Genomic DNA, 13,344 nt, shown 5'->3' with positions numbered 1-13,344 from the left:
AAATAGATAAGGTTCAAATGTTACGTCGTAAATAGTAATAACATACGAATGATCAACAAAGGAGTTTTATTTCGAGTCGATTAAGGTTTTATTATTTGTTTTATAAAAGAAATATACATATTTTTTTGTACAGATTAACAGGAAATACTTATTGTCAAACAAGTGAGTAAATCACCACCATTTGTTAAGAAAATTTATCTGTGTTAATTATTTTAATAACACACATTAAGATTAGGTCAATCTGCAACCCATTCGTCAAAATTTGGGATCATTATACAAAATACAAAGATCAGACAATCGCGCTAATATATCAACTCAAACAGCCGATCATGTGGCTCTTGCCCGCAGCCAATCTTGCACAGATTGTAGCTGCGTGTCGCGCCATTGCACGTTGTAGCGAACAGTTTCCAGCGCACGCGCACGAGATGTTTCGCCCGCACCCGCCTGCGGGTACTGCGCGAAGAAATCTTCCATCTGTTAAGCGTAAAAACATTTACAATTACACTAAAGTTTATCGGTAGAGGACTGAAAATTTCATAAAATTAAAGATTTACAAGTGAATACTAACCCTAAAAACTATTGTTTAGTTAGTCTTTCCCCATAAAAGATTGGTTAGCAGGTAAGGCTGTCCTATGGTGGATTAGCCTTCTTCACGATTATTACCAATAAATGATCTTCTCATCAATCAATTAAACGAGTAGGTACTATCAGTTTTTTACAAAGTTGCTTATTTTGATGTGCCTTACTACCCAAAACGGAAGTGAGGGAGGTTTATCATCCGGTGGGTATCGAATTAATATTTCTTACTTTATTTAATTGACTAACCTCTTTAAGCCGGTCATTCGTGTTGAAGCTATTAGTAATTCCCGGTATAAGTGCTCCCAGATACCGACTGTTCAACGTAAACCTGTCGACGAGCCGACGCCAATTAGACCGGACCTCGTTCCAGACTAGTGCGGTGCCCGCGGGGTTGCTCGCGATGTACTGCAATACGATCAGATAGTCCTGACTCCGGATGTTCTTCTCGTCCCAACTTAGGTTTAAGTACCTGTAAGTTTAACTGTTTTAAATTTAAGTACTCTTAATTGATATTTTTTATTAAAAGTTAGTATTTTAACTTACTGCCTAGTAAGGAAAGTCATAACATCCATGGAAATATTATATAAGTTAACAGTTATTTTCAGCCTTAAGAGTCGAGGCTGACAGGAAACCCAGCAAAAAAATTGTAGTCATATTTGACATTTGGAACACACGAAGGGTATCCGAAAATAATGACTAGTGTCATCATGTATTATCATTTTAAAAGAAAAAACATTACTTAGGGAGATTTATTAACATAGCATATATTAAATATACTTTATAGGTACGAGTAACATTCTTCTTCCGCCTGGCTTTTTAGTCCTACTTGCATCTTCACCTCTCTGGAGCGGACCCCGGGGATTTGTCTTTGACCTTGGATCCTGGATTCAGTGAGTCAGGTTTTTAAGGTACATAAATTTGAATATTCAATACTGACTTCAGTAGTATATCAGAATTCCTGGGCGCGGCGAGCGCGGCCCGTAATTTCGCTTGCTCCTGCGCATCCTCCTCGCGCTGGTAGATCTCCCACATTGTGTCCCATTCAGATTGGCTAGCCGACTTCATGCCTACACATAGAAACGATATAGTAAGCACCTTATGGGGTAGAAAAGTTAAAAACGAGAATAAAAATCAGAATATTATTTCTATTACTATACGATGACTCCTATTAATATAAAAAAAATGTTTCAACTAAGGTTCAGGATTAAACTTAGAAAACAAATTTTAAAACGATTGTGACATTGCTTTAATCGGCGGTATTATTTACAAAAACAAAGCTAGTAACATAGCTTACAAAGATTATAAGTATGTATCACCTTTACCAATGCAAATTTGAAAAAAAAATCGGAGACCGCTTCATTTTATGACTTTACTTCGGCTGGTTAGAGGTGAAAGTCTATTTCTTAAGTCTAGTGGATTGCCAGAGTGTCACACTCAACACTTCAAATAAAGCCTTTACTTACCTTCGTAATAGACGAAGTCTCTCAGATCGGGCTCTATGCGAGCATCAAGAGAATCCGGGTGTCGTAGCCACTCGTGCAGCAGGGAGCTTACACGAGACACTGCGGCCGGCAGTTCACACCATGTCGCTGTGCGCAGTACTAAAGACCGAAGTAACCTAAAACAACTCAATCCTTATAAAATTGTGGCATAATGAGGTGAGTAAAGTTTAGCTTCTATCTGTAGGATGCCTCAGTGTTGTATGTAAGTAAAAGTTAATGTAGGTATTTATAGCATTTGGTGGACGAGTGGTTCGAAAATCACGCAATGTCCCGCTTACGTTCTTTATCGATAGTTCACTATTGGCAGAGTAAAACGCGGGCGACGTTTAAAACCCAAGGTTTCCCAGTGAGAAATACAACGTTCAGAAACTTTTAAGCTAAGATATAAATGCTAGCTAAACGCGTGTGTAACCATCATTCAATATGGTTAGCAAAGAAAGATAAACTCACCCTTGAATGACACTTCCTGAGATCCTTTCCCAGGTTTGTGATTCATAGAGCGGTGTTATTAATATCTGGACATATATCTGCAATGAAAATATACTTTATTTATGTACCATTTATGTGACAGTACCTATGTCTAGACGCAAATAAATTTTGTTAATTGATTCATTTCAGTCACGAAAATTTTGATTGAAACTAGATTTTGTATATAAAATCCAGTGCCCATTTTATGAGGCAAATAATTTATTTTAATTGATTTAAATCATTCAAGAAAGATTAGAAGTAAGTACTTTGTTTTACACTGTAAAAAAATGCATAACTTTTCTTTAAATTCTACAATAATCATTTGGTATCGAAACTACCGATAATGAATAAAAGATAATATTAAAAGATATTTCAATAACGTCATACCTGTCAAAACATATGTATATATTTATTAGAAAATGTAGCGTGTGAGTGAGTATACATTTAGTAGTGTTACCTAATATATTTACATACCATTAGATCGTCGTAAGCCGTTGTATTGCGGAGTTTCTTGGAGAGATCTGAGAAGATATTGGTAGCTGTATCCCAGGGGACGTAGTCTCTTTCTTCAGATAGATACGTGGTTAGGTCCAAGGCTAAGTTATAAGGAACGACCCGCGCTTCGGCCAGGGCGAATACTTCGTTTAATAAATGCGCGCGGTCGGATATTGTAAGCTGAAAATAAGAATATTTTTTGTAGTTACCTGATAAGATTAATGGAACTAATGTGAACTCTTTCTCGTTTGTTCTTTGTGTACACACATCCTGTGAGATAGGACCCACATCTGATTCTATCATTTCTTTTTATCTTATTTTATGTACTACGTTGTATTCTGACATGTGTGATATAAATAAATGACTTAATGTTTCTTAACAAGTAAAAAAAACACTGTACCGATGTGTGGAATTAAGATATTCCATTGAATGGTGCCGTGTGGTTCCCGGCACTAATAGGAAAAAGAATAGGACCACTCCATCTCTTTCCCGTGGATGTCGTAAAAGGCGACTAAGGGATAGGCTTATAAACGTGGGATTCTTTTCTAGGCGACAGGCTAGCAACCTGTCACTATTTGAATTTCAATTCTATCATTAATCCAAGCAGCCGAACGTGGCCTACTAGTCTTTTTAAGACTGTCAGCTCTGTCTCCCCCGCAAGGGATATAGACGTGATTATGTGTATGTATGTATGTCCATTGAAGATCTACCTACATATCACAAGTGAATGCACTTTGCATGCATGATAATAGGGTGATACTCATTTTCTAAACTTTCTTCATTTCGCATGATCAACCGAAAAAGATGTTTGAAATCTATAATAATATTGTAAAGCTGAACAGTTTGTTTGAACGCGCTAATCTCAATAACTTCTGATTTGAACTGAAAAATTCTTTTTCTGTTGAATAGACCATTTATTGAGGAAGTCTTTAGGCTTTATAACATCACGCTGCAAGGAACGACGAAATAATGGAAATAATATGTATGGACTAACTCGTAAGATAATATTGTAACATACCTGTCTGTTAGTCTTCTCCTTCAACTGCTTTATCAAATTCTGCCACATATCCTCTGTGTAGTTCACGCGATAATAGCCCACTTGGTTGTTATTTATTTTCAACCAATTCTCCTCGGTATCCAATTTAAGTGACACTGTAATAGGTACATAAAACAATAACATCCCTTAAGTTTCAACTAACATTTCTCACTAATGAAAATATCTAAAAATCGATTTCTATCATGGAATGCCATGCTGGAATTCCTGTGCGTTCAATAGATAAGATAACTATCTTATAGTACTACAAATTTTAAGGCGTAAAGTTAACTAACTTTGCGCCTTAAAATTTGTAAGATCAAATAAATTAACTGATCAGTACTCAAATGTCATAAATTGTGTCGAGTGAGATCAGTCGACGATCAGACCGCGCGATAAAACCGCTGGCGCCGCGCTTGGCATGCTAGCCCCGCTGAGCATTATTATGTGTCACAAGCTTCGATTCTAATAGTGAGTTCTACGAAGGTCGTAATATTAATAAATTGAATTTACCTTCATTGGCTTTGTCTGAGAACCAGATGATTTTTGAACTTGAACCCTTGTTTGTCTTGTAAGTTATTGGCACAAACCAACGGTAACTGAAAATGATCTCCACTATTAATTTACAAAAAAAATCACCTGAAAATACGAGTATTTCTTTATTATTTATTATTTGAAATAGAGCTTCAGCATACAAATCATCACATCTCCATCCCTTACGAAGCAGACAAAGCTAACAGTCTCTGTTTGAAAGGCCTCGTTCATTATGGCTTAATGATAGATAAATGCTTCAGTCACATTAAGAAATATTTGGAAAGTAATTGAAATACTTACTGAAACTCTGAATCGTTTTGGTACACAGCATTAGGATTTAGTAAAAATCGTGACTGTTTGATGACGTAGGTGTTAGGTTCCTTGCCCTTAGACACAGTAAGAAGAGGGTATCCCATTTGGCGAGTCCACGTGTCCATTATATATCTGAAAACAATGTAAAATGTAAAAGCTTTTTTTTTTCGAAGCTGTTATGTGATTTTTACACTTATATTTTAAGAGTGTATAACCGTGTGCGTAGATAAAATGTCGATAGAGTAGATGTTAAAAGGTTTTCCGATAACAAGGGGGAAAAATCGCAAGGGGTTTAAGTAGATGTATTGGGCCAAAGCTAGGATAGTTTAAATTATTTACTTTAGGTCCAGTTCAGGATTTTCCATTTTGAAATAGGGTTCCAAAGAGGTCAGTAAGTCTTGCGTGACGGTGTTTCCAAACATGAATTTCTTCAAGTAGTCTGATACGCCGCGGCGGAAGTTCTCTTCGCCGATGAAACCTTCCAACATTCGTAGCACTGATGAGCCCTTAAATAGAATATTTAATTGTTAAATTTTTGAATGAATTCTTTCTTTTTCTTTGGCAATGTCTTCATTTATTTCCGGCCTACACTTGTTTCTTTTTGTTAAGAGCTTTGATTTTCTGGTTTCTGCATACATTATCAATAGACCGTCCTGTGATATCCGAATACCTACTCTTTTAATGACTGCATTTCAAATGTATGTGAATTGTCAAATTGTTTCACTGCTTTTGACCTTTTAGTCTTTTCAAGACTGTTGGCTCTGCCTATCCCGTAAGGGATAGGGACGTGATCAAATGTACATTTGATCACGTCCCTATATTATTCCGATTTTTATAAAAATACGTGTAAATGAAATTTACCTTGTTATAGGATATAGCATCAAAAATGGCGGTGATTTGGTCAGGCGTGTCCACAGTCTGCACGATCGGGTGGCTGGAAAGCTTCGCGTCTGTCACCAGTACCGAATGAAGTGTCTTGGTTAGAAATTGGTCTAGCTGAAAATAAAAAATAAGTTTTGCGTGCAGTCTTGCATAGTCTAGTAATATTTGGTTTATGCTTAACTTACCTCATGGTCATTTGGTCAAGTTCAAAACCTAAAGCAATGCATACGCATAGCATATGTTACGTATTTTATGTATAGGGTTTTTTTTTTACGGTCGGCCTACACGGCACTTTTGACTTTCGATACATCAGTAGTTCTTATGTAGTAAATAAGTCTGTCTCTAAATGTTTTGTTATAGTTAAGAAAAATGATAAAAACATTCCAAACTATGTAACAATTATTACTAAAAACATCATCATACCATTGTCCAAGACGGTTCGATAGCATTAAGAGATTTCACTTGCATGTAAGAAGCAAATCCTTCATTCAACCAAACTTCATCCCACCATTTCATGGTCACTAAAAAATAAAAATATACTTAAACTATAAGGAACCATATTTTAAATCTAAGGCTTATGATAATTTTTTAATTGGTTTTGTATTCCACTGCTGGTGTGGCTAAACGTGATTTGTCGGGTTAAGTAAATTTCACTGAAAAGTGACTGATTTATTTGAATTTGAGGAATAAAGTAAAATACCAACCCAAGTTTCCAAACCACATATGCGCCAACTCATGGGCAATCGTATTTGCAACACTAATTTTATTTTTTGAAGACGCTGTGGCCTCGTCTACGAGAAAAGATGTCTCCCTATATGTTATTAGACCCCAATGCTCTGTTGCACCAGATTGGTAGTCTGGAATCGCTATCATATCTGTAAGAAAAAGTGACAAAAATTTGGATAATTATGAAGTATCACCTCAAAATTGTTTCATTCTTTCATTTATTGTACTTTTACAAATTGTAGTCACCTATAACAGTTTATATAAGTATTATTACTTTTTAAATAGGGTTCTTAAAGTGAGTTGAGAACTTTAGAATGTACAAACTGAAATATGAAGTTTGTTTTAGAAAATACATACATACATATGGTCACGTCTATATCCCTTGCGGGGTAGACAGAGCCAACAGTCTTGAAAAGACTGAATGGCCACGTTCAGCTATTTGGCTTAACGATAGAATTGAGATTCAAATAGTGACAGGTTGCTGGCCCATCGCCTAAAAGAGGAATCCCAAGTTTATAAGCCTATCCCTTAGTCGCCTTTTACGACATCCATGGGAAAGAGATGGAGTGGTCCTATTCTTTTTTGTAATGGTGCCGGGAACCACACGGCACATATTTTAGAAAATAATAAATATTAATGCAAAAGTATCATTATCCATTTTATATGTATCAATCATTGTAGTTTAGGATAAACAACATACACCTACCTTATACTTAGGATTACTTTTAACAACGATCAACCAGTACCTGTATTTCAAAATAATTATTGTGAGAATTATAAAACAACATACCTAATTTGGGCAGTGGAAATGGCACTTCATAGTATTTAATGTAAAATTCTGTTACTCTCTTTCCAATGTCTTGGGCAAAGTCTATCTTGTTTGTTTGGCCTTTTTGAGCAAAAGAGCGTAGTGTGAAATTTTTACCAATCCCGTTAGAATCAACCTCAGTTTCTTTGAAGGCAAAATCACAAACCACAAAACAAGCGAGGTAAGTTGACATCGGAACACTTCTTGCGAATGTTACTGACTCTGTGTTGGAAACTTCATCTCTTACCCTGGATACTTCCTAAAATAAAAAAGAATATTTGTTAACACTAAGCAGCCAGATAAACAAAGCATATGAACTGCTTTATGCTGAATGGTTATTGTATGTGTTAATGATTTCCTATGTCTAATAATACTTAATCATGATTTTATGATTACAAAACAGGATAATATAAACAGAATAGTTTTAGACATTGATGACGACCATGCCTGCTAAGGATTAAGAGTTAATGAATGTTTCAATTACATACATACATATAATCATGTCTATATCCCTAGCAGGGTAGATAGAGACAACAGTCTTGATAACACTAAAAGGCCATGTTCAGCTGTATGGCTTAATAATAAAATTAAGATTGTACCAAGTTGTTAGCCCATTGCCTACAAGTAGCATCCCAAGTTTAGTCGCCTTTTACCTCATCTATGGGAAAGATATGGAGTGGTTTTACTCTGAAGGGCCAAGAACTACACAGAATTGTTACTTTGATTTTATTTGAAATGTAATTGCAAAGTTTACCTTAAAAGAGATCTTACATTCATATTAGAGAGTGCCACATATGATATGGGTTTTGTCAGTGTTATATCAAATGTAGCTTTGAAATCCGGTTCATCAAAGCATGGGAATGCTTGACGTGCATATGTTGGTTGGAACTTACTGGCGACCATAGTCCTAAAATATAAAATTATTTGATAAAAAAACTTTAAGGTATTAAATTGAATATCACAGTTGTCCTGATTTAATTAGAACTGCTGTTGATCGAAACAATGATGTATTATGTGCCAATTCTAATAACATTGTTAACAGAAAAGTGAATTGCTTGCATTAAAGAGTATTCACTTACCTGTTATCTTTTAAGTATGATAAGTAAAAACCAACAATATTGCGAGTTAAATCACCATCAAAATTAATATCAACTTGATAATTTCCAGGACTGAGCAGGTTGTTAAAATTAATCACTAGCTGCTCTGTTTGTTTCACTTCAGAAATCTTGGTTATGGGAATTTCTACATCACCTTGTACAACCTTAACATCACCTATGTTTAAGAATTTTGTATGAAGGTTAAGAAAGTTCTTTTCATGTTTAACTACTACATCTATTTTCACGTTTCCTTTGAATAATCCAGTGCGGAGATCAGGCTTCAGAGCGAGGGTGTAGTGAACCGGCCGAACTAAAGGAGACAATCTTTCCGGGATAATTTCTACAGAATTTGCCATTTTAACTGAATAAAATTTATTTAATTTCTGTATTAATTCGCATTTGATGAAATCTAGTACTCTTAGGCGATAAAAAATCATTAAACAAACACAATCAAAACAAAGAGCTTCTCAATATTTGTAACCTCAAAAAACAAACAGATGATTGTGACGTAAAGTGACTTCCTAGTTGTGGCAGTGACAATACAAATTTAAGACAATTTTGGCGGGAATATCTTTTTTTGAGTTTATTCTTTACTCGCGTATAATTAAAACACAATGCAATAGTTGTATGTCCATTACATATCTACCACTGTTGCATTGTACCTATGTACGTAAAACTTACTTTGATTTTTTTAACGTGCTCGCGTAGAATCCAACCAATCCATCCAGACTTCCAGAAAAGGATATATTCAATACAAAAGTATTCGTCGGCAGTTTAGTTTTAAGGTAAATATTTAAAAATTCTCTGTTATCTTTGGTTACATTTGATTTTAGTACAAAATCTTGATGAGATTGATCCTTCAAAGAAATTGAATTTATTTTCATTTTATTTGAGTGTAACGTTAAAACATCAGTTGACTCTATTATTTTTATAGAGATCTCAATTTTGCCATCAAATGTTTTATTTGCCAGATTAGGTCGAAGGTCTAGTTTGTAATTGGTGGGAATAACATTTCGTGGAAGCCTATATTTGGTTACACACTGAAAAATTAATGTTAAAAAAAATATAAGTAAAAATTTTACATTACATTGAAAATAATAAAAAAAAAAATAGACAGATTGATAACGGTGAATGATTCAGAAAATGTAATTAGAAAAAATTTATCAAATTATTCCTCCTGGCTTTAGTCTCGGTTGCATCCTTATCACTGGATCACGGGGTATGTCTTTGACCATACATCCTAGATTGGGTGAGTGTAGATTTCCTCACGATGTTTTTCCTCACCGCATCGGTTGGTATTCAAACCAATGTACATAACTTCGAAGTCATTGTCATATAAGTTGAACAACTGTTTTCGTACGTAGCTGAGTGTTCTTACAGTCAGAAATTGTAGAACTTACCATACTGATTTCTTCATCTTTTGTACAACTGTTACGGCTAGCAGCGACTGTGATAGTCGATATTAAAAGACATATACATAATAAACCTAATAAAAGGACTAGCTTGTTACTGAAAATCCGATTGAGGTTTTTCATCTAAAAAAAGAAGAATTGTTATTGTTGTAACGCTATCGAGATAATATTGTGTATCGTCAGGTTTATTTTTTTTGACCAGCTACCCCATTACAATTTAAGACAAAATCTTCTGCTATAGCATCGACAATAGTATAAATATCAAGAAAGCAAAATTTAAGTTCTAGTTCAGAGAAAAAGGATGATTCACCACACATTGAAAAAAAAGTATAATATTTATTAAAAATAGTTAGTTAGACCTTAAATAAAGTTCTCTATCAGACCCAATGGTTGCTTGTAGATAATGTTTCTAACATTAAGTTCGCCAAAATCGTGGCAAGTGGAAAGAGGTAGTCTCTGCCTACCCCTCCGGGAAAGAGGCGTGATTTTATGTATTTAATTGTGCTATACATTTGTATTTTGTTCAATAAAGTTTCAATAAATAAAAAAGGCATACTATAACTTGTTTTTGGACAGTTTAAAGTATTTTCCTTTTTACCTTACCCAATTAATTATAGGTATAGTTTGAAGCAGGTGATGCTACGTTTTGTTAAAATTTTGTAGTCATTTAAGTACATGGCTGATTGATAATAAACCTCGTTGAATATGTTGGTTATTTTTCATTATATTAAAAAAAATCTTAGCTAGGCCTTAATACCCTCAGGTACCTTATCAAGCTTGAAGGGATCTTTCCGTGTTGTTGCCACACACTTATATTTACTTAGTCGAGTAAGATAGTTGTCGCGCGTCTATGTCTAAGATTTGCACTAGGGAATCACCCCTAATAATTAAGGGCTAAGGGAGTGGCAAAAATGGTTTCCGCCATATGGGCATATGCCGATGTAATATGTATATGCACATCTATAGTCAAAGTAAGTCCGAGTGAAATCGATATTGTAAAGGGTCAGAGATCAGAGTCTACTTTGATGAGACTACCCAGAATGACTCCCACCGCGCAGGCCCATCGAGCATTCAAAGAAGCACATTGCACACGGTTTGATTAAAAATGGTAGTGATTAAACCTGTTTACTTTTGTAGTTACGGAACATTGCCAAAGTTAGGTACTACTACATAGCCAAAGTTAGGTACTACTATGTAGTAGTACCTAACTTTGGCAATGTTCCGATGTAGGTATTAATACATATTTCCATCCATACTACTCGTACAAATACTATAAATGTAAAGTCTTTATGTTTGTCACACTTTCACGTCTAAACCGTTTGACCGATTTAGATGATATTTTTTTATGAATGTTATTATTTGCCAGAAGTTTGGCCCGTTTGAATAGACTATAATTTTAAAATAGTTTAGATGAATATATGCAACTAATTGATTTTTCGTTTTCAACTTTAAACACTGATCAGTAGATTAGCAAGCAGCGGTAGCTTCACTTTACTGAGTGCCTTAAAACGACGTGATGTGGAAATCTAATGGGAAAATTAAACGGTTTCACTGACCTTTGCACTTATCCTTTCACTTTAAAACACGTTATCATTTAAAACATCGTGGAACTACACAGAGAAGTAAACAGTTGATTCGTCTGAAGTCAGAATTTAGACTGAAGGCATGCTGAATCTACGCTGTACTAGATGTTACGACATAGTGCCACTGCATGCGACAGTGACCACAAGGTGGGAGAAATCTTGGACACCAAATGATTTTTTCTTGACATTTGTTTGTAGTTGTCATGAAAAAATAGGTAAAGGTTTCAACTTTGTTTGTGGTTTAAGTGTTTTGTTGATTAATAAATGTTAAAGGCGAACTTTAGAAAGGTGGATAAATGCTAGGTCATTTTCGATCAGTCTACAGATCTAGAGAGAGTTATTTATGGTTTTTGTAAAATTGTATTAATAGAAATTAAAAATTATATACTAAGTAGTTTAAAAACAGATGGTTTTAATTTTAATTGAGACTTGAGATTTATATCTAAATAATTTGTTTCTATAGTAAGAGAGAAACAATATAAAGGCGTGTTGTCTGTTGTTGAAATACTATTTATTATTCTGTGGTTGGATAATGCAGCTGGGACGTTTGTATTGTTTACTTAATTAAATTCATTAGATACCGTAGTTAGATATGTGTTATAGGTCGTATACCTACTCGAGTTCACTACAGTACGAACAGTTGCCAACGGTTTCACATGGCACACGTATTTTGAATATTTTCTTGCGAAAGCCATAAAGCTTCCGTCACTTGCTCTTGTGATGTTCTCAGAGTATATTCTGTTCTTGGGTAACTTATTCCTAATTTATCGGTCCCTATTGTCATTTCGTCGACAATTTGACAATAATTGGAACAAGTTTGGTTAGAAGAACAGTAGCATAACAATAGCCAGAGATTACTTGGAATGCAACATATAGGTATTCCCACAGAACTCTCTGTGTCCTGTGGGTATGCCTATCTTTGCATAAATCAATAAGCATATAGTATCAGAGCCAAACTAAATTATTATACTTAGATATCATCCAACCGTCATTCTAAGAGAATTCACTGATGCGAAAGAGGTAGTGAATTAGAGTCCATCTAAGAAAACTATTGTAAAAGAGATACAATAGATAGACGCTGCGCCTCAACCCCTGCATACATACTTTGGTTGGTTATGCACGCACACTCATCAACGTTTTCATACAAGTTAATAAACGCGGTGATACTGTAGTTTTATTTAATTTTCCTAGTTTTATTTCGTCACTCTTGTTTAATTAAAATGACCATATTCATGCACTGTGAAGCGTATTTTGTTATAAGTAGTTAATAAGCACTGTACCTAATCAAGTAAGTAAACGTTTAGTCTTATCATTTTAAAATAGCATTACCTAAATAATAAATTTACTGAATACTCATGATCCAACAGGTACCTATAATTTTGACGTCTGCAAAAGTTGCACAACGCTCATGATCCAACAGGTACCTATAATTTTGACGTCAATGGGACTCGCTTCATGTAGGTAGGAACCTGACTTACCAAAGATCGTGGTCAAATGGTGCACCCTGGAGAGGTGATGATGTAACTTCTTTGTGTTATGATTCAGAAATTTTCAGAATATTTTTTATTTTTAATAATTTTTTTTTAATATGATGTGTCCAAGTTTTTGCACTTCTTGCGATGAAAAGAAAGTAATATAATAAGAAGTCCTATTCCATTTCACCGGAAACCTGAATAGAATATGTATCCTTAACATTGCCTAAAAGTAAACATTATTCTAAATTATTAATACATATTATACAAACCGGAATATAGCCCCATATTATATCTATGGTGTGTAATGTATGTGTAATTTCGCGAAAAGGAATGAAATAAAATTTCTTAGTACCTAAGCACAGTATTTATTTGTATAACTTATTGGAAATCAATAAAAGCAGTATCATTTTATATGATAATATTTCTGTTGTAAACATT

At 34.6% G+C, this 13,344-nt stretch overlaps 1 protein-coding gene across 2 annotated transcripts; it reads right to left on the bottom strand.

Moving 5' to 3' along the window:
• Positions 1-49: 49 nt before the first annotated feature.
• On the bottom strand, positions 50-8,951 carry LOC106136675 (glutamyl aminopeptidase). Of its 2 annotated transcripts, XM_060947834.1 has the most exons (16): positions 8,419-8,951; positions 8,111-8,246; positions 7,322-7,598; positions 6,510-6,680; positions 6,229-6,326; positions 5,785-5,919; positions 5,263-5,429; positions 4,912-5,055; positions 4,591-4,676; positions 4,063-4,196; positions 3,024-3,224; positions 2,532-2,608; positions 2,043-2,197; positions 1,517-1,646; positions 826-1,048; positions 50-474 (listed from the first exon to the last, which is right to left on the bottom strand). In XM_060947834.1, exons 1-16 carry the CDS (start codon positions 8,871-8,873, stop codon positions 328-330), a joined length of 2,736 nt encoding a protein of 911 aa, XP_060803817.1. In that variant the 5' UTR covers positions 8,874-8,951; the 3' UTR covers positions 50-327. The 2 variants fall into 2 exon arrangements, with proteins under 2 accessions (XP_060803817.1, XP_060803818.1); XM_060947835.1 differs by lacking the exon at positions 8,419-8,951 and having other exon boundaries at positions 8,094-8,234.
• Between the last annotated feature and the right edge of the window lie 4,393 nt (positions 8,952-13,344).

Source organism: Amyelois transitella, chromosome 14 (genome assembly GCF_032362555.1).
Source record: "Amyelois transitella isolate CPQ chromosome 14, ilAmyTran1.1, whole genome shotgun sequence".
NCBI lineage: Eukaryota > Metazoa > Arthropoda > Insecta > Lepidoptera > Pyralidae > Amyelois > Amyelois transitella.
This window is presented reverse-complemented; position numbering and strand designations above follow the sequence as displayed.